This window comes from Nyctereutes procyonoides, unplaced genomic scaffold (assembly GCF_905146905.1).
Source record: "Nyctereutes procyonoides isolate TBG_1078 unplaced genomic scaffold, NYPRO_anot_genome, whole genome shotgun sequence".
Taxonomy (NCBI): domain Eukaryota; kingdom Metazoa; phylum Chordata; class Mammalia; order Carnivora; family Canidae; genus Nyctereutes; species Nyctereutes procyonoides.
Genome location: NW_026575042.1, coordinates 19946444 through 19967843, shown reverse-complemented (window position 1 = coordinate 19967843; position 21400 = coordinate 19946444). Strand labels below are relative to the sequence as shown.

The following is a 21400-nucleotide window of genomic DNA, read 5'->3' as shown; positions in this document are numbered from 1 at the left end:
CACAAGGAAATATAGCAATTTTAATTAAAATTAAACTCCCAAATGTAACCATCTCATAAGCTTTTCTGTTGAAAAATAAATAGCAGGGTAGAAACAAAAAATGTACTTTTAAGTCTTTGGGTATCTAATGGAAAATACAATTGCTAGAAGTAAAATCATATACAAGGTAAAAGCTTTTTATTATATCAAGCTTTATTCCCCTAATGGTTCTTGGATATCAGAACAACAGACAGATAGATAGATAGAGTCAATGAACTGAGCTAACACATGAGGTATGAGAAATTAAGGTTGAGCACTGCAACCTTGTCTGTGACTCCCCTAAAGATTTTTCACATCATTTGCTACAATATTTGGAAGATGTTAGAAATAAAGAAGAGTACAGATATTTGACATCAACCAAATCTATTCGATACATTAATACAACTAGTAGCCTTGTAATCCATGACATGAGATACATCTGCACATGCACAGACACACACACACACACACACACACATACACACACACAAGCATGCATTGAGCTCAAGCTCAGGTACTGATGATAAGCCTCTGGCTTGCAGATTCACCAGGGCAGGATGTGGGCACAGCCTGGTTTTTGGTTCTGGGGCTCAAACTGCCTTAGCTTGATCAAGGGGGTGCTTCCCTCATTTTGACTTTCTTCCTCCTTGTCTGCCATAATGGTCCTCCTGAGCCAGCTTAGCCTACCTCTTCATGTCTCCTTCCCACCTTGCTTTGTACTTTTGCTGTGTGGAGCTGCCTTTCCTCCTGACTTTTGCTTTCTTTCCAGTCCCTGCTTTCATCTCATCTTTGCCAAGTCCAAATCCTACCCCACTCAAATTCTATTTTTTCCCAAATGACCTGTGTGAAATGATGCCTAACTCGTCAGACCACAGATGGTGACCCACATACATCACTCATATGGCATTTAGGCATTTATTGCTATCACTTTTTATTGCAGTTATGTAGGTACACAGCTAAGATATGAACTTCTTGGGTAGGGGACATAAGCCTTAAGTTTCTTTGTCTACTGTCTGGAAAGCACTGGGGCTAAAAGGTGGGGCCAGAATGCTTATTGGTTGGTTGAGTGAGTAAATGTAACTTTATACATGTTGAACCAATATTTATTGAGCAACACCTATGGGGCCAGGCCTAGTTCTGGATGCTGAGGTTAAATCTGTGAACTATGTATCCTCGAGGAACTTCCACTGTATTGAGGGAAGACAGACAATAAATGAAAAGAGGAGTACTCTCACAGAAAAAATTCTGTTTGCGATTTGACTGGAGGTGACATGATAGTACCTGGGAGTAAGCAGCAGGGAGCAGCAGCCCAGGGCTCTTTAGAAGTGATGTATGAACTTTAACTGGAAGAAGGTCAAGAGGGCAGCCCTCCAGAGAGCCAGAGGAAAAGTATTTAAGGCAAATAGAAAAACCAGTGCCGAGTCCCAAGGCCAGAAAAGGGGGCCCATGTAGTCGGAGCCCAGAGATGGCCTGAGATGCGGTTCAAAGGAAGGCAAAGGTCCTGTGATGATTGATGGCCCTTGTGGGCTCTGGGGAGGAGATGGGCTTATGGTGTGTGGCTGCACTGAGGGGCTTTCCAACGGGAGCTCAGAAGGATGAGAGTTGGACTTGTTATGTGGAGTCGGGATGTGGGGAGCCAGAGGAAGCAATGGGCCCACGGCACTAGCTGTTTGGGCAGGAGATGAAGTGGTCCGGACCACAGGGCAGCAGTAGAGATGTAGAGAATTGGAAGAGCTCAAACGTATCTTGGGAGCCGGACATAGGACTTTCTGACTGACTGGATGTGTGGTGTGGGACAATGAGGAATCCAGGATGTCTCCTCTTGGGCAGAGGAAGGGGTGGGGGACACAAAGGGAGAGATGTAGGGATGTGTGCAGCGGTGGGCTTCAACTAGCTCAGCTGTGTCACTAGCTGGTGATACACAGATGGAGACTAAGTGCCTTTCTGCTTTGACTGTTGATTATCATTGTTCAAGGTGAGTAGCAGATGCTGCCTCCTGACCTCTTTGCAGTGGCTGGCTCAGAGCTGAGGGCTTCTTGGCTTGAACCTGTAGCTCTCTGGCACATGCAGAGTGGGATGGGACCAGACTGGATGTTTCCCTTCCTCTGTGTGATCAAGGGTGTTGCCTTTGTAAGGAGGGACAGGAAGGCCCAGACAAACAGTGATTAAAGGTCCCTGGAAGGCTCTCCCTTTTCCTGGGATGACCAGGGCCAGACCTGAGGGTGAGGGTTGTAAGGATAATGCACATAGGAACCACTTTTGTGATTGTTAATGATGTGCTGAGCACTTATATCTACAACTTTTATATCTTGTGGTGGAAAGTCACCTAAGCCTTAGAGAGGTGAGGGAACTTGCCCAAAGTCATGTAACTAAAAAGCAACAACAACTATATAGATTATATATATTTATAAAGCAGCAGAGACAAACATTGAACTCAGGCTGTCTGACTGAATCTCCATGCACATGACTACATGCCCCTGCCTTCTTCTGATGCAGTTATCATAGTTTTGGGCAATTGAAGCCTTCCTGACTTGGTTGCTCTTGCCTTATGACCTAGCCACAGACCACATGTGGCCAAATCACTCATCTTGCCTGGCCCTTCTGCTTATGCCCCTTTTCTGAGGCTTTCCCAATTGAGCATGTGTGAGATCAGATAGTAGCTCTGCCACGGAAAAGTAGAGCAGGCCGGCCCTGGTTCTGATGGATGCATTTTATACTTAAATGGAAAATCCACCCAAAGCCATACCTTTGCCTATGAATGAAGGGAACAGAATAATAACAGCATGTCAACAGACAATATTGTTGCTGCTATGGGGTTTACTCCAAACCAAGTGTCTTCCAGCCCCTGGGAGGTGTGGAAGTGAATTACTCGTGGCTGAGAGACACTGCTTCCCTTGTTGGGCATCAAATGCCCCTTGTTCTTTTCTCAGTGTACTCCTGTGTTTCATCGTCGCTGTCACCACACCCGAAGGGTGGTTACATTGGGCACTTTTGTACCATCAGGGATTTGGGTGGATTGGGGAAAACTAGAAAATTATGATTGAAATGCTTTTGGAAATAGTTTTAATGAGTGGCTTTGGAATTATTATGAAAATCTGCATGGATTTTTAAAAAGTATTTGCCAGTGATTCTCATTTTTACAGACACAAATATAGATTTGAAACCCAGGTCAAACCACCAGTCTCTATTTCTGACTTGAGTCTTAGTGTTAGGGTTAAAAACAATGAAGAATCTTCTTTTGGGGGGAGTAACTTACTTTCCTATTCCAGATAAATGAATACTTCCAGTTTTTATGACAACATATAATTTTTAGTCCCTTCTTATATATTACTATACTATTATTAACATAATAGGTCTCCTAAATTCTTTTTCAAAAGAAGATGGGCCATTATCACACACAAATAAATGGAATAAAATGCATAGCAGTTTTGTAAGCAGAATAGAGGTGCTCAGCCATATAGGAGACACAAATCCTCATGTGTAGAAGCCTATTCAGACAAGGATATCATTTAGCAAAGCTGCCTTTAATGAAGGATTCTTAATGTCCTTGCAGGAATAATTCACCACTCAGTGAATTTTTTTTCCTGTGCATAAATACTCAATCAGAGTCACCCTTCTGCAAGGGGTATGTGTAAATATGTAAACTGGCTGAGATACAGGGCTTAACTGTACTTTCTCTGAGGATCGGCCAGTGGAACTGTACATTCTGTTTAACAAATATTTATTAAGTTCCGTTCTGGTTATCTATGCTGTGTAACAAACTACCCTCAAACTTGATGGCTTAAAACAACAGATTTTTACTGTTACTCAGAGTTGATGGGCTCAGCTGGGTGGTTCTCACTTGGGGTCTCTCATACAGTTGTCCTCAAAAAGCCCCAGAGGCTGGTGTCATCTGCAGGCTTCTTTACTTATATGTCTGCTGAAAGGCCTGGCACCAGATTCAGCCTTAAAAGTCACTCTTCTAAAATCTGTTGCTTAAAGGAATCACACACCAGCCCATGTTCAATGAGAGAGAGGAATAGACTTCACCTCTCCATGGGAGAGAGTAAACTGTGCATATATAGGAAAGAAAGAATCTAATCGCAGCCATCTTCGAAAAGAGCTACCTACCACAAGTCTTAACCACACATGTGATTGACTGAAGTGACCATACTGAATGGAACGTGGTCCTTCCACTGAGGAGATGCAGGGGTGGTCCGTTCCAGGCATAGAAGGGGATTGGCTAATAGAAATGAAGCTCATTGTAGAGACAGATGGGACCGTGGAAGTATTCTTATCTCCCGAGCACACCTCTAAGAAAAAACGGCCTGGAGAAGCAGTTATTTGTATTTGGGCCAAGAGGGGCAATTTCTTGAACAGATCAAGGATACACAAAATATACATTTCACATCAGCTCCGCCACGGGAGGGAGACGAGTGGGTAAACAGTTGCTTTGTAAATGTCAGCTTCCAGAAGAGAACTCTTGTTCCTTGATAGCTTCATGGCTCTGACAATAACCTAATGGCAAATCACCCTGTGACATACTTTCTTTGTTTTTTTTCTATAGATGATCAGACTGATGAAAAGCATGAGGAACCTTTGAGCTAAAGGTGCAGATCTGGTTTTAATCATTAGCAATTGAGTCATCTTTGCTAAAGAGACCACAAGGCATGAAGAGATCTGACTGTATTTTACCATCCAGAGTTTGTTTCTTAGCTTTCAAATGCAGCTTATATCACCTTCTCAGAGAGACCTTTCTGACCACCCTGTTCAGAGAAGTGAACTTCAGAAAAGTCTCTCTCCACTTCAATTCTCCATCACCCTGTCTCATCGTGATGTTTGTTTTCCTCATTGCACACATCACCATCTGCACCCATCTTCTTGGTTTAATCCTCACTGCCTTTCTCCCTCCACCAGAATAGAGCTGACTTATTCACTTCCTGGCACTCAGTAACTGCTCGGTGAGTGTTGGTTTTTTAAATAAAAGAACAAATCTTTAGAGTCTGGAAAGACACACCCTTGTGACCACTGAAATGGGTTTAGTTAGGATAGTATTCATTTTCCTTTTGGAGTAGAGAAAACCGAAGTGTAAAATTCCCTAGAAGTTCAGTTGTGCCTCCAACCCTCCACTTTACTTGGAATTCAGCTTGATCACTACCCTGAAATCAGGCCTGGTAGTGGTTTCTACAATGTCCATTTATGGCTCACACATTTGGGGAAGAGGACAGATTTAGGCTTAGAGTAAGCAGGACCCTATCTTGCTAGGCCCCAAATATATTGGATTAAAATTGATCTATTTATCTGTCTTTCTATCCAGAATTCATGTTTTCTAATTCCTGGCAGATATATCAGAGTAGGCCTAAGGATTCTAGTTCAAGGCACTAAGAGGCTGCCCCTCCAAAGACACATGTCTTTCAAAGGCTCTTTGGGTTTGTGTAGGTGGCCAACTTGTGGCAGCATGGTGACCAAGAGCATGGAGCTGGAGCTGGGCTGTGTCCATTACCACTACTTACCAGCTACGGAGCTCTGTAAGTTTCCTTAACTTGTCTGCCTTATTTCTATGCTTGGTAAAATGGAGATTTTGCCCATATCTACCTACACGGTTGGCATAGGTTAATGTATGGAAAGTGCTTAGAATAGAACCTGGTACTTGATAAGAATCATCTAATGTTTGCTAACATTACTGTTTATGGACACATCACAGGTGTGTTAGAACCTGCTCTTGACAACAGCGAAAGTAACTGAGGGCAGGTGGAGTATGGGTAAGCTTTTTCTTTACAAAAATTTTCTTTAAGGCTTTTGTTATACTGTTTTCATGAAAAAACTATCTCCTTATGATGGTGATGAAAACTATCTCCTTATAATAGTGAAAAAACTATCTCCTGATAAGAAAAATTATACACTGTATCTTCTTGTTCAGTTGGGAAGGAATGCTAATGTAACCTGGAGATACAAAGAGACCCACAGAATATCTGCTGCTGGGGCTCAGTGAGGTGCTTATAAAGGGTTCCATGCCATAAACTAAGGACAAGGTCAGTCTCTGAGATGGTCAAACACCAGCTGGTGGTGGTGGGGTGGGGTAGTCCACCTGGTAAGTGGGTGGACAGCCTAGACTTCTAGGCCTGGCTGCCACTCTAGTAGTGTGAATTGGGTGAACCAAATAAGGCCTTTGGTTTGGTTTGCATATCTGTAAAATGGGGAGATAGTAATTCCAGCCTAATCCAAAGCATTGTGAATAGGAAGGACTTTTATAATGGTTAGGTTTTATAAAAACATCAAACATTGATCTTCCAAGGACCTGGAAAGGCCTATTTTCTCTATATATCTCCACCCCAAACTCCCTCCCTACTCCCTATTCCTCTTGTCTTCCTGGACTCGAGTTCATTTATTTTAAGCTAAACATGTTGATGTCTATTCAAAAAAAAATACATTTGAGATACAGGACACTTCACTCTAGGGATTATTCTAAAGGGGATATCTTGGGGTGAGTTTAGGGGACTAACTACATAAATGGGCATCTAGGAGAAGAAATGGCTATAAAAGAGGGAAGCTGGCAGGTAAAGAATGTAAGTTACTAATCAGTTGATTCAGGGCTGGCCTTATTAACAGTAAAAGCAAACAGACTGTGTGGCCTAAGAAACTGCTTTAGAATTTAGTGACTCATAAGCAACAGATGGGACAAGTGACCTTTGTGCTCAGACAGACCTGGGTTCAAATCCTGACTCTACAAGTCACTTGACTTCTTTGGAATGCAGTTTCCCTATCAGTAAGATGTGGGCAGTAACACTGGCATCCCAGGGTCATGAGGACTGGGTGAGTGGAAGCAGAAAATGTGGAGCATGCAGCTGAATATTTAGCTGCGCCCGAGGACCTCACCAGGAATTTCCGTTTCTGCTTCCAGTGGCTGCCTTGGGCATTGGTGGCCACGTGGGCTTCTGTGACAGTTTTGATGAGCTCCCACTCCTCGTCCGTGGGCTCTGGCTTGTGCCCGATGGATTTCTGCAGCTCTTCCCGCCGTCTCTTCTCCCGGTTCTCCTCAATCAGCTTCCGCTTCGCCAGCCTCTTGCTGTCATCCAGGACCACTGGGAGGGGAAGAAAGATGAGACGAAACACAGGGATGCTCCCAGGCATGCGGGGGGCTGCATGTGCACCCCGGGGACCACCCAGGTGCAGATGGCTGAGAAGGTCCTGCAGGGTGGGTCACGCTGGGATATTTTCTCCCCTCAGCAGCAAACTGCCACTGCCTGGCTAGGTCAAGACCTAGTGCCAAACTCCTGATGCCTGGCCAGCTTTTCAAAACAAAGCTCGGTGGCAGGGGAGTTGGACAGTGGGCATCCAAACTCCACAGGTGGCCCCACATAAGAATTAAGCCGAGGGGAGCAAAATCTGTCCTACCCACAGGTTCCCAGATGAGTCTGTCTAGCCAATCATCTGGATTCACTCTTAGGGTCTCTGTGGCCCCTCTCCTGCCCTCAGATGGCTCTTAGTAAAAAGAACTTCAGATCAAAGTTCTAGAGCAGTAAATAGGAGGCTAATCATCTCTTCCTCAGATAAAAAGGACCCCAACTCTTCATTAGCTCCCTCCAGGGCTCACTGGGATGAGGCTGGGCCTATCTCAGGCTGCACAGGTACTCCTTTGCTCTAGTCTCTACCTGGTCTAACCTCAATGGTGGTTAAAGAGCCCAGGCTTTGGAATCTAGAAAGAGCTGGGTTTGAATCCTGACACTACCACATTCTAGCTGTGTGACCTCTGGCAAGTTGCTTAGGCTCTTTGAGCTTTGATTTCTTCCCGTGTGAAACAGGATCAACAATAAACCCACCTCACAGGTTATTCAGGGTGATGATGCACTACAAGTGGTCAGTAAATACAGCCATGACTTTTACTACTCATGCCAAAGGGAAGTAGGAAGGGAAGGTAATAAGAAACCTCTACTTCTGTGGTTATTTTCCAAAACCAAACCATTTTACCAGACTCTTAGTAACTTTCAATGGAATGGAAAGGCTCAGGTCTTATGCTACTAAGTCATAGTATTTTAGAACTGGAAAGAACCTCAGGTATTATCTAGCCCAACTCCCTCCTTCCACAGAGGAGGAAGTTGATCCAGAGAGATCATGACTTGCCTAAAGTCACACAGCAAGTTCATGGCAGAGCCAAGGCAAGACCCAGGACTCCTGATTCCAGTTCTACAACATCATTGTCCTAGGGCCATTTCTTGATGAAGGTGTGACCTGGTAGGAAAAGAAAAAAAGCAAAAATAGCAGGAGGAAGAGAACCAAAAGTACTCAGCTAATCCACAAACAGAATAATGAAGCCCCAGATTGTCTAGATCGGATTGATCATCAAAGACAGGTCAGTATTTGTAAATGTGGGAAATGTGAATGAGCCCTGCTGGGTCACTTTGGTTCCCTTATTAAAGGGAGACAAGGAATGGGCTCTACTCACAGCCCTATTTCTCAAATGCTTCCTCTGTTCCAGGGATTGTTGCATTTGACATGAATTATCTTTTTTTTTTTTTTTTTGACATGCATTATCTAATTGAATACTGAAAACAACTTGCAAGGTAGGAGATGATTTCACAGACCGGAAACCTAAGGTTAGGTCTGCTGGTCACACAGCTAGTAAGTGGCAGATATGGGACTCCAACAGTTTTTCTGATCATAAAGCCTGAGCTCTTACAATGCCTCGCAGGGTGCATTCAAAATTAATTTCCACCCAGTCCAGAATAACACTGAGCTTTTTTAACCTTATAAACATTCCTATTTTTAACTTCTCAATCCAACAATGAAATGGATACTTAATAGTAACAGTCCCCTACAGTGACACATCTAAATATTCGGTTCCAGGTCAATCATTTTCACATATCCTTATCAGGCATATTGTTAGCAATGGCTAAAAGTCTTTAAAAGATGAAGACAACACACTCAGCCAGAGGTGGGGATTAACCCAGGATTTCCTGCCTAAAGCCCTCACGCAACCCTCTTCTTTTTTAAAGATTCTGTATTCTGTCTTCTTTAATGGGCAAAGTAGGATATTTCACAGATTTTTTTTGTTCTACTTGAGAGAACCCTGTTTATTGCATAAATGGGAGCCGTGATTATTTCCTCTCTCTTGAGGAAAATCCTCATTGCTCTTTTCTTTCTCTCCTTTTTTCCCCCCTTCTTTTTCTCCTTCTTTTTTAAACTAAAAGCTGGAAACTTCCACTGAGGGGCAAAAAACTTATCGCAATAGAAATCATTAAGCCTGATGCCTGGCAAAATGGAGGCCACACATTGTGAATGACACAATTCTTATTTTATTATTAATTAAAATGATTGGTGTAAATCCCTTGCACAGTGAGGGAAGAAGAGACTCACTCCAGTGGCTAATCTCACCACCATATGCTGTGGCACTTTGAAAACTGGGTAGGAGGACTGGAGCTTAGAATGTTTTTATGGGCTAAAAATATAACAAACAACCAACTGCAGGATGACTCATGCGATAGCACTCGACTTCACATTCTTTAAAAATTACTGAACACGATGTTTTCTGCCAGTGCCCCGTCTCCAAAAATGTCCACAAAATAAATTCCTGTCTCCGGTTTTGAAAAATATTAGGAATAGTCTGTGAGGTGCTCACCACATGAATGTTGTATGTAAACTACACCTCATCAAGGTGAATGGACAAGATTGCTCATTTGTCATCTATTGCAAACAGAGTACTGCTAACAGTCTTACAGACAGGATAGGGATAATTTAATCACTTCCCCTCATGTGTTGTCTAGATACTTTGAGAGTTAGGAGTTGATAGGGAAGGGGTAGGATGGAAACCACCTAGCAATGGCTGGGAGTAAGGGGTCTGTGGGAGTGAATGCTAGGTGTCTTCTCTCTGTCCTCATGGGTTCCTGCTTTCTTTTCTGCCTGGTTGATCTCCTTGAACCAAACCTTTCCCCAATCAACACTCCTTGAATATGAAACAAAGGAAGAAGATTACTTACAATCTGTTGCCATGCCAACATAGATGCATTTTTTAAAGCGACACTCCTGGCACTGATTTCGCGTAACTTTGTCTATGACACATTTTCCTTCATATTTACAGGAATAGGATGGATGGAGATTTTTCTGAATGGTTCTTCTAAAGAAACCCTACATGAGAGAGAAAGACCCAAGACAACATTTTCATATTTTCTATAAACAAATGAGTCCAGAATTTTGTGTCCTTATAATGGTGATGGATTGTTTTGGATCTTACCTGTGTATGGGCCGGCAGCTCTTACCTATTTACACATAGGACAATTAGCCCAAACCAAATCTAAAGAACTCTAAATCTGAGCTGAAGGAAATGTCTAGGACTAGAGTCAGTATCTTTGTGGCATCTAGTTAGGAAAAGAGGTTAGTGGAAAAATCTAGTGTTCATTTTTATTTTTTCTAAAAAAAATAAGTTACATTATTTCATTTCATAGAGTGCCAGAACTGTGTTGTTAAATGAAACTGTGAAGAACCTTGCTATACTTTGTCCTGGAGAATAAAGGAGCAGGAAATTTGTGATACTCTATTAATTAATCATTTAATTGTTTAGTAATTAAATGGATGCATTAAATGGCCTTTAGAGACTGAGTTTAATTCTTGTTTTTGACTCTTGAAATGTCCATGACCAACTCAGATAACCCTTGAAACAACAGTATTTGGGGAGTAGAAAATACCAGACTCACCACCCAATTTTTCTCAGTGCTCACTGCATTGGGGTTTTTCCTTTCATAGTACTCTTTCCATCTGGTGTTGGTAGACATATATCCTGAAGTTACAAAGGTGTCTTCCTCTCTTAAGGCACTGGAGGGGGCTACCATAAAGGGTGCTGAGGATGCCATTTAGTTCAGGTTTAGATGACATAGACCTTTATAGCAGAACCTTCCTGGACATGATACTCCAGTCTTGGCTATGGTGCTTCTGTATTGTGGGCACTAGTGATGACAGAGAGTGTGCACTTATTGTAAAGGGCACAATGCAAAGTGCTGTAGATGTCTTCCATATCTTTCTGTCCCTTCTACAACCTCATGAAGCAGGTACTCTTAATATCTCCATGGTAGAGATTAAAAAACAGACTCAGGTTAAATAACTTGCCCCAAATTGTGTGGTGAGTATATTGTGGAACTCAGCCTAGATCTCAGTAAGACTCCAAGTCTTATTTACTTAACTGCTTATAAGATATGAACTGAATCCAATTTTACTGTATTATTTGTTTGAGATGAGCAGATTATAAATAGTGCCCTCCGCCTTTGTTTTATCTGTTTTAGTAGACAAGCAAGGCAAAAAACAATTTTGAAGGATACTGTCTACTAAAGCTTAAAGGGGCCTCTAACTTTGTTACGTAAATAGGGACTGACATACCAGCTGGCCTAGATTAGGCCCAAATTTGAACGATCCTGCTGAACTTTCCTTGGTTTTGATTATGTACATACACCACTTGCATATTCAACACTCAGACATAGGAGCTTCCTTATAATGAGAAGGTCAAAGGTATGATTTCATATGGGGCAAAGCAGAATAAAATGGAAAACTGACATCCATGACTGAAACTGATGGACCTGATTTGGGGGCATGGGTGCAAATCCCTTATCATTTCTATTGTTCAAGTTCTAACAGGAAAACTGCCCCATTATATTTGGGTTTTCCTTAAACACTTAAGTCCATCAGTTTGAATGATATTGACAAAGTGTTGTAAGATTCACTCAATCACACACGAGCAGCTTTTTGAACATGCTGGCAGTGTTTCCCTGAGTATTCAAGGTGGGCAAAATCTGCCAGAGCATGAATGTCAGGGCATGCCATAGTACTGAAAAGCAAGCTGCCCTGTGAACCTCTCTATTTCTACTGCCCTCTTCCCAATTCACCCTTCATGGGTCACCCCTGCCTGGAGAGCAAAAGAGACCTGGAGATTCCTGGCAAGAAGATATGTGTCACAGAAAGGGAAGAGAGGGGCTGTGTAGCATACCTCCTTCTGGAGGCACCCAGAGGTGGCAGCACCAAAGTCCAGGGCTCAGGGAGAATGTGCGTTGCTGTGAGGATAGGAAAATTGTTGGGGACATCCTTTTCTCACACATACTCTGATGTCGACGCATGTTCTAGAAGGGGAGTGGAGCATACTGAAGAGTCAGACGATGCTAAGGAGAGAATGAGCTGTGACATACCAGATACTGGTATGTATTTTTAATTTTTTTCAAAAGGCTACTCTGTGAACTTTTAAATGGAATGCATGAAATAATTTATACTTTGCTTCTGTCGAGAAAGGTGTTGAGGTAGCAGGCTCTACTATTCATAGTATCATCTTTTCTGTGACTTATCTTTGATGACTTTTCTCAGGCACTTCATGGACCAAATCCCCTTTAAGATGTTGGCTTCCCCCCTGAGTTATAATAAAAGCATATTTGACACATGATGAGGGATCACTTTGTTTAAGTAAATGTAAAGATACTAGATCCCTTAATTTTAAAAAAGTAACAAAAATTAACTTCTGGAAGTGAACTGAATAGAAAATGTGTAATATAGTCTACTTACAAAAATCTTTTTAGAGGCGAGCTAATAGAAGACATGTCTCAGGAACTAAATGAGGCCAATATTTCATTGATGATTTGTTGGTGAGGAGAGGTTTTGCTTTTATGAATCAACATCTGACATGTTTCCCTGTGTTTTGAGAAGAACTGGATCCACTCTTTGTGGTCCAAGATGATGCACTGATTGGTGTGGTAAGGAGCTAAGTGACACTGGGCTGGTTCAATATTTGGGCAACTATTGAAAGCTATGGATCTTCCTTAAAAATAACAGTTTGTTGTGGGGAAGTATCAACATTATTTCTATAAAAGATGCATAAAAACTGGTTCATCAAAACAGAGAAAACAGCTCCAAAAGATTTTTGCTGTCCTCAGGGCAGCACCCCAAGTATGGGGTAGAAATATTTTTAATATGCAAGTCTGAATAAACAGTATGAGAAACATAACCTTTTTCATCTTTGGCCACTCTTAAAAACTGTGTTTCCTTTGAAGAACTCTGTTGTCTTTTTCCAAGATACTCTGTCTTTATATTAAATGCATGTTCTGCATAATTACCCTGGGAAAGCTGCTTTCTAATTTTATGATGGAGGCAATCCTAGAAACAGGATTTGATCTGAGATAAAGGCATAGGGGCTGAAAAATCTAGCTTTTTGCGACACGATTTCTTCTTTTAGGTAAACCTCAGTTGCATCAGGCTTCAAACATCCTGTGATCTTGGGAAAAGAGGCTAGTGGATTTCTTGATCATCATGAAGGCATACATGAAGCAGGGACACGGATTAATAGGCTTGGCTCTCCCTTTGTTTAAGTCAGTCACTAATAAGCATTAAGTTCTCTGTAAGGCACATTCGGTCTTTAGAGTCACTTTGGGAGTTGAGTATTAAATGGAATTTTCATTAGAGTTTCTCCCAGAATTCAAAATTTGCCATTAGGAACTGATTTGAAAGAATCTCAATGCTGCATAATCAGGTAGGCAAAGCTTTCTGAATTGGGGCTAATTTGGAAAAAAGGCCTGTTTGAATTACTGAGCTTTCAGAATGAGGGAATATATCTAAAGTAACGCAGTGTTATTACTTTCAAATCAAGCCAATAAAACTATGCTTTTAAGAGACAGTCTGCAAGTCCCCCAATTAATAAATAGTCAAGATTTACTTGTATTCAGTTCCATTAAACTCTTTAAGACATTATTTTCATGGATGTAATAGCAATCTTTAGCACGATCTTTGTTAAAAGGTACGAATTCCACATCAAAGGGGTCTGGATGAATGAGAGCACACTACGTCACATTATGAAAGTCTTGCAGATATAGGGCCTTGGGAACTTGGAAACACCCCGATATGCCCTGATTGCAATGTATATATCATTTCAACACTTCCAGCAGGCTTCTGCTAAGTGTTTCTGAATTTCATGTACAAAATATAGGGATTTGCATGGAAGATCTTCCACTAGGGAAATGGAGCACCTTACCTTGAAACCAAGCTATGAGACTGATTTTGGGGGTCTAGGGTCAAAGGTTAGGAGGAAAGGAAGGTAGTTGGAGGAGGGGAAGAAAGAGGAGGAGCTGAGGTAGGTGATAAAGAGGGGGGAAGACTGAATTGTTTTACACAATTTAATACAGTCTTTGCTTTAGGGTTTACATCTTGTGACCATTTAGTTTTAAATATAAAAAGTAATAAACATTTACCAAGTAAACATTTAAGAAGTCTTTCCCTGACTTAATATACTTCCTCATTTATAAAACATTAGCTGAATGCTGGATCTAGCACTGGGTTAAGCTTTATCTATTTCTGTAGTAAACTGTTTTCTAGGCTAAGTTGTTGGACCGAAAGATATTTGCCAGAAAACTTATCTTAATTTTGATGACGAAGAGTCTAAGTAGGCAAATTTAGTCTGACTTTTGGGAAGTGAACTGTTGATCACTAATGTATCCTTGTCAAGTATCTCCTGAAGATGGGTCTGTAGAGCATAAAATTAGCTGATGGATGCCCAGAATTTACTTACTGGCTGAAGGCTGTGCGGAAAGCCAATTTGGACAATTTCAGAACATAATTAAGTCTAAGTAGTCTCAAAGATATTCCCTAATGGAACCTTTAAAAATGAACATATTAAAAAAAATAAAAGTGAGCATATTTACTCAGATTAATAGCATGTGGTAGAATGAATTTTGTCTCCTCAACCACTGGAGATAAAGGAGGAGGAGAAATGGTTATTTCTTGGGATAATATAAAATATCTATGCATTTTTAAACTCATGGTGAGAATATTAATTTCTTTTCATCTTATTAGTTTTCTCCCTATCTTAAAAGCCAGACATTATACTCTTGCAAATTCATGTAGTTATTTTTGATTTGGAAAAAATCAATAAATTCAGTTCTTGACCATGCCAAAAAATGACGAGGACAGCCAGACACCTGGATGATCACAGGCCGTGAATGTTGGAATTTGGTTCTAATTTGAACTTAAACTTCATGTTGCATTCTGGTGGGATCCTGGGAAGGGGACTGGAGCTGGGCTGAGCTCTGGTCTCAGGGCAATTACCTTGCAGCCTTCACACGTGATGCAGCGGTAGTGATACCCGGTGGCTTTGTCACCACATACTACACATAGCTCGTCCTTGTCTAAGTAACTGGGGATGTACCCTGTGAAGAAGGAAAAAAGAGGAATGTGAGGAGAAAATATCATGCTAAAGTCAAAGACACACCATAGCTTGGCAGAGGATAAAAGGAAGACAAGAGGTAAGGCGCGTGAGGGAGGAGGCAGGACCAAAATGTTTTATACGCTTTAATCCAAATTTTGCTTTAGGCTTTACATCTTGTGATCATTTAGTTTTAAATATAAAAGGTAAATAAAATATTTAACAAGACAAAATTTAAAGTCTTTCCCTGACTTAATATACTTCCTCCATATCTTATATTTATCCACTAACTTCTCTCACGTGTACAGAGTTGATACTATGCCCAGGATTTCAGAATGCCTTAGAAATAGGTGTGATCACTCTTGCTGTGCAGGTGGGAATACTCATGAAAACTGTTGGAGCCAATGAATCATGCAGAGAGGCCAAGATCTGAGACATCTGGAGTGCTCTGGGTTCTGAAGAACACAATCTCTCTTACAAGGCTTATTTTGGAATTTTCTCTTAGAAGACTGGATCTGCTTTAGAATCAAGGCACCATGCAATAAATTCAGGAAACATTATGGTTCAGAGATCATCAAGTATTTGAGGTGAATAGGTTTTCAGAGGTTTGCTTGGCCTACCTCAGGGTCATACTACAAATTAGGCAGAGGTCTTCTAACCAGATCTTCTAACTTCCAGTATAAGTAACGCTGGTCTTTTTCTAAAAATAGACAGTTAACTTTAAGTAGAATGAACAAAGCCATCTAAAAATTTTTTTTGAGTAAACTTGTGCCATTATGACACAAAACCTGAGAATGCTGGGTGGTATGAAATAATGGAGGCTATTTATTAAGAAAAAAAGAAAGTCCAACCACGATAACTCTCTGTGTTAGTGTACTATTGGTTTATTACTTTAAATTCCGTGGCCCAGGAAACTAAAATTTAAACACAAAAACAGGGATGCCTGGGTGGCTCATACTTGAACGCCTCCCTTTGGCCCAGGGCATGATCCTGGAATCCCAGGATTGAGTCCCACATTGGGCTCCCTGCATGGAGCCTGCTTCTCCCTCTGTCTGTGTCTCTGCTTCTCTCTGTGTCTCTCTTGAATAAATAAATAAAATCTTAAAAAAAAAAAATAAAAACCAAAGCAGAATCAGCCTACTTCCCACTAGTCTTTGCCTCTTTCCCTTCACTTGTAGACAATGTCCAAACATAAGAAACTGATTCTAAAGGGCAAATTCAGTTTCATATGGTATCAGTGGTTTACCAATGAAGCACATATCTTTAGGTGAGTGCAGAAATCAAAACAAAATTTGCTCTGTTGGGATGTGGATAAGGGAAAGGCTGAGAAAATAAAATCATTCCTTTTCCTGATCGTAGCCCCTTATGAAGTTCCTTGACTTGATAAACTCTTAGTGGTTTCAATAAAGATTAGCCAGGTTGAAATGACAGATGACTTGCTGTATGTTTTACCATGACATTTTCATAGGCCTTTTATTAAACTAGGTCACAGAAGGCTTACATCCCACAAAAAAATCCACAAAGGAGATAGAAGAAAATGAGTCCTTTTCACAATTTCTTAGAAATTACTTTGCTCAGACTTTATTTTAGAAAAATGGCCCCTTTTGGGAGGGAGACAAGTGACTTCAGAGTGAGATCTGGTAAGGTACAGGATTATCTTCTTAAATATCACAGCTTTTCTTAGTTTACTTTTGCATCATGCAAACCATGAGTCATCTGTTGAATTTGCTTCAAGAGTTTCAAAACTTTCATCAGACATTTTTAAAAAGAGAATTCTGGGAGGGATGTGGACAGAAAAATAGGGGACTGGAATGATTTGTGTGTTTATTTAATCATTCATCTATTCATAGGTTCAGAAAGCATTTATTTAGCATGTACTATGTGCTTAGCACTGTGCTTGGTACTGAGAATATAAAAACAAATAAGGCATGGTTTCTCCCCCTGGTAAGCGTACATGTAAGAAACTGAGTTCTATACTTCCAGTCCGGGTCATTCCTTAATGTGAGAAAAGGTGAATGAAGGAAAGAACATGAAAGGTGCTGAACTCCACTGCAAGGAAATGCAAAGTCCAAATCACAAGGAGACACCACTCAACTTAGGGTGGTTATAATAAAAATGACTGACAATAACAAATGTTGGTGAGGATATGGAAAAATCTGAAACCTTATATATTGCTGGTAGGAATATAAAATGTGCTTTAGAAAATAAAGCACATTTTGGCAGTTCCTCAAAAGGTTAAACATAAAGTGACATATGACCCAGCAGTTCCACGCCTAAGTGAATAACCAAGAACTGAAAATACATGTCCACACACAAATCTGTACATGAATATTCAAAGAAGCCTTATTTAGAATATCCAAAGGATGGACACAACCCAAATATCCATCAAGTGATGAATGGATAAACAAAAGGTAGTATACTCATACAATGTAATATCATTCAGCTGTGAGAAGGAATGCTACAATATGGATGAACCTTTATAAAATGAAAACATTATGTTAAAAGAAAGCAGCCAGACATGAAAGGCCACATATTGTATGATTTCATTTCTATGAAACGTCTAGAATAGGCAAATTCATAGAGACAGAAATTAGATTAGTGGATAACAAGGCCTGGAGGGTGGGGAGAGTCAGGAGTAATTGCTAATGGGTACAGAGTCTCTTTTCATGGTGATGAAAATGTCCTGGAAAGAAACAGTATTGATGGTTGCACAACTCTGAATATACTAAAAACCATTGTTTTTCATGGATAGGTTTTGTACACTTTCAATGTGTGAATTTTATGGTATGTGGAATAGGTTTCAATAAAGCTGTTATTGCAAAAACAAAGAAATGAAGGAAATAAAAGAGAACATTTCCATTTGACAAACATTTATATGAGTATACTATGTGCCAGGCAATATGCTAATGATCTAAAGATGGCTAAGTTTTCATTATTGGGCTTGAAGTCTGAAGGTGTACCTGAGAAGGCTAAAGATCTCAGAAAAGATTTCTGAAAGAGGTCATAATGCAGATGCAAGAGTCCAAACTTCAGGCCTAATGAAAACTGCATTAGAAAGTTTGATTTTTGGTAAAGAAACTAAGATTCCAGTCAGATTAAAACGAAGACATCCAGATTGAAGCTCATCCAAGACCTAATGATCTGGGGACATGCAGGCTCACTAATCAACTAGATTTGGTCTTTCTTTGCTCTGATCACTAGGCTCAATACAGTGAGACAGGACTAAAGAGAGCTTAAGGGCAATACCATTTTCCCCACAATATAGACATGAAAATCACTATGACCAGGCCAGTGTGATTCAGATACCATCACCAAAAGTGGAGATCTGCAATCTGAATTTTATACAATGTGCTCTGCTTTCCACTTTGGGCTATATAATCCATCACACTCAAAAGAGTGTTTGCTTCCTGGCTAGGTTTCTCATTAACCCCAAGTCCTAAGGTTGTATACCACTGTCTGATAGGTAACTGATGGTGCTGTGGTTCAAATTTAATAGGTAATCTGTCAACATCTACAGGAAAACTCACTGGGGATTGCTTTATTCCAAAGGAGAAGTCCATCCATAGGAAGAAATAACACAAAATATTCTGACAGGGATCTGTGCCCAGAGAAATAACTAGTTACCAAATGTGGGGGGAGGGTCATAGGGGAAATGGTCAGAGATACTCTGAACTTAACACCAATGGAATTCAGTGGTCCCTCTTTAGGAATCAAAAGCAATATGGTAAAAGAATATATATATATATATATATATATGTATATATATATATATATATATAAAGTAAAGTTATATATATATAAAGTATATATATATAAAGTAAAATATACATATATATCAAACTTCAGTAAAAAGGAATATATATATATATATATATATGTTTGATTTGCCAACATATAACACCGAGTGCTCATCCCGTCAAGTGCCCTCCTCAGTGCCCATCACCCAGTCACTCCATCCAAAGATACAGATCCAGTGAAACGCTGGGGCACCTGCACCCCAATGTTTCTAGCAGCAATGTCCACAATAGCCAAACTGTGGAAGGAGCCTCGGTGTCCATTGACAGATGAATGGATAAAGAAGATGTGGTCTATGTATACAATGGAATATTACTCAGCCATTAGAAAGGATGAATACCCTCCATTTGTGTATTAGTTTCTTACAAACTTTATTTTTAAACAAAACATTTACAAGTAATACAGTTCATTATAGAAAAAGTAAAATACATAAATGAGCAAAACCCAAATTTGCCTTTCAACTCCCCACCACAGAGATAACCACTCTAGCATTTTGGCATTTCTTCATCTTGGATTAGCATGTGTGACTGTGTGTACCTGTTTGTGGGTGTATTGAAACATAGACTTATAAAACACATAGTAACTTTTAAGCAACAAAGTAACCCAATTATTAAAACCCACACTTTTCTGGTAAAGGCAGATGGAATGCATCTCTCCCCATCAGGAAAGTTATCTCTTGATCTCTTATCTGTTGAGGTCATGTAATAGTTGTTCAAAGTGAAGACTCTTCAGTTCTTGGTATCAGGTGCACATGGCAGGGATAAGGCAGAAAGAGGTACAGCCCACTTTCTTCTCATATTCAGGAACCAATTGTTATATAGTTGGATACTGTATTGCTTATGGGACATGCCTTGGAAGGGCCAGAGAGTATTAAACAGAGTTTGTTTAATTAATTTTAATTTAATATAAAGAGAGTTTGCATCTTTTTAAACAGAGCAGCAGGTCCCTCACCATTTCTCACTGTACTTCATGACTTGCCTGCTCTGTCTTGTGGTGTTGGTAGTAAGATACTGAAAATTTCCTTCTGCCTGTAGTTCAATAATTTATGTAGGTTGTTGAACAGTTTAACCTTTAAGTTCTTGTGAATCCTGGAGTCTACTGATAATTCTATCTGTGTGTGCAATGGGCTTCTTCCATTTTCTGACTGCTAGTCTGATGGGCGGTTTGATTTGTTCTCTTATTTCTCCTAGATTATCTTCTTGGTGGGTAGATGAATAGGAGATTACTTATGTCTTTAGTTAAATCATCACGACTTTTACAGAAACATCTACTTAAGTTGGTTGCAGTTGCTTACATGGTCATCCTAGTGTACTCCACCCATCTCTTTCTTTTCTCTAAAATATTAACTCAGAACCATCTTATTTACCTAAAACAGTCACCACAGGCAATGACACATCAATTATCATGCCTAAGTCCGTTATTCATCATTAAATGTCATCCATCAGGGAGTAACATCCCACACATAATTAATAGGTAGGTGAAGATTCTCTTAAGATTACTGAATATATTTGACAACATCACATGCTAACTAGTTCTCCCAGAGAACTTAACCATTTCCTGCTCTCCTAATTTCTGTGTTTCTATCTTTTTCTTTTTTCATGCTTACCAAATAAGCCACATGCTGGCCAAAGATGCACTGTTAAGGAAAATGCACATGTAGTACAAGTTTTGTTACCAGGAATGAATGCTAAATTGATGTCAGTATTTGGTTCTGTCTAGAAGAAAACATGAGAAACACAACCCTGGTAGCCACAACTGCTCCTCTGTGAATTGCATCTGCAAATTATCACAAGTGACTGTTCACCCCAGAAAACAATTAAGACCCATGTTGATATGGTATAATTCAAGGGTGATATGTTTTCCCTAGCTCTTACATGCTCAGATGTATTATTTTTTAGACTAATAAACTATGCTGCCACTTTATCAAGCATATTATTATGAAAGCAAACTCCATCTGTTTGTTCAACAAAGACTTGGAGTTTTTTTCAGTTGATGCTTGGCAATGTCTGCTTACTTGCCAGGTATTATCTTGCATGTAAAATAGGTGGACATTGTCAAATATTACTAACATTTCTCAACCTTTTTTGTTAGCAGCTTAATTAAGACATAACACACATACCATGTGACTCAATGGCTTTTTCTATATTCATAGAGTTGTGAAATTACCACCACAATCAATTTTGGAATATTTTCATCATCGCCCAAAGAAACCTAGTACCTTTAGAGGACACTCCCATTCCTCCTATCCCTTTCACCGCCCCCCCCCAAGGCAACCACTAATCTATGTTTTGTTTCTTTTTTTTTTATGTTTTGTTTCTACAGATCTGTCTATTTTAGATATTTCATACAAATGAAATGACACATTTTATGGTCTTTGTGCCTGGCTTTTTTTTTTAAATTTTTTTTAAATTTTTATTTATTTATGATAGAGAGAGAGAGAGAGAGAGAGAG

General features: G+C 40.1%; 1 protein-coding gene across 18 annotated transcripts in view; it reads right to left on the bottom strand.

Moving 5' to 3' along the window:
- Nucleotides 1-21400, bottom strand: part of THRB (thyroid hormone receptor beta) — a 377890-nt gene that overhangs the window by 19480 nt on the left and 337010 nt on the right. For all 18 annotated transcript variants that reach the window (XM_055321024.1, XM_055321023.1, XM_055321028.1 and 15 more), the window contains 3 exons: nt 15058-15158; nt 9972-10119; nt 6874-7079 (listed from right to left, as the gene is read on the bottom strand). In XM_055321024.1, the coding sequence (XP_055176999.1) occupies nt 6874-7079; nt 9972-10119; nt 15058-15158 (455 nt within the window). The remainder of the gene's footprint in view (nt 1-6873; nt 7080-9971; nt 10120-15057; nt 15159-21400) is intronic.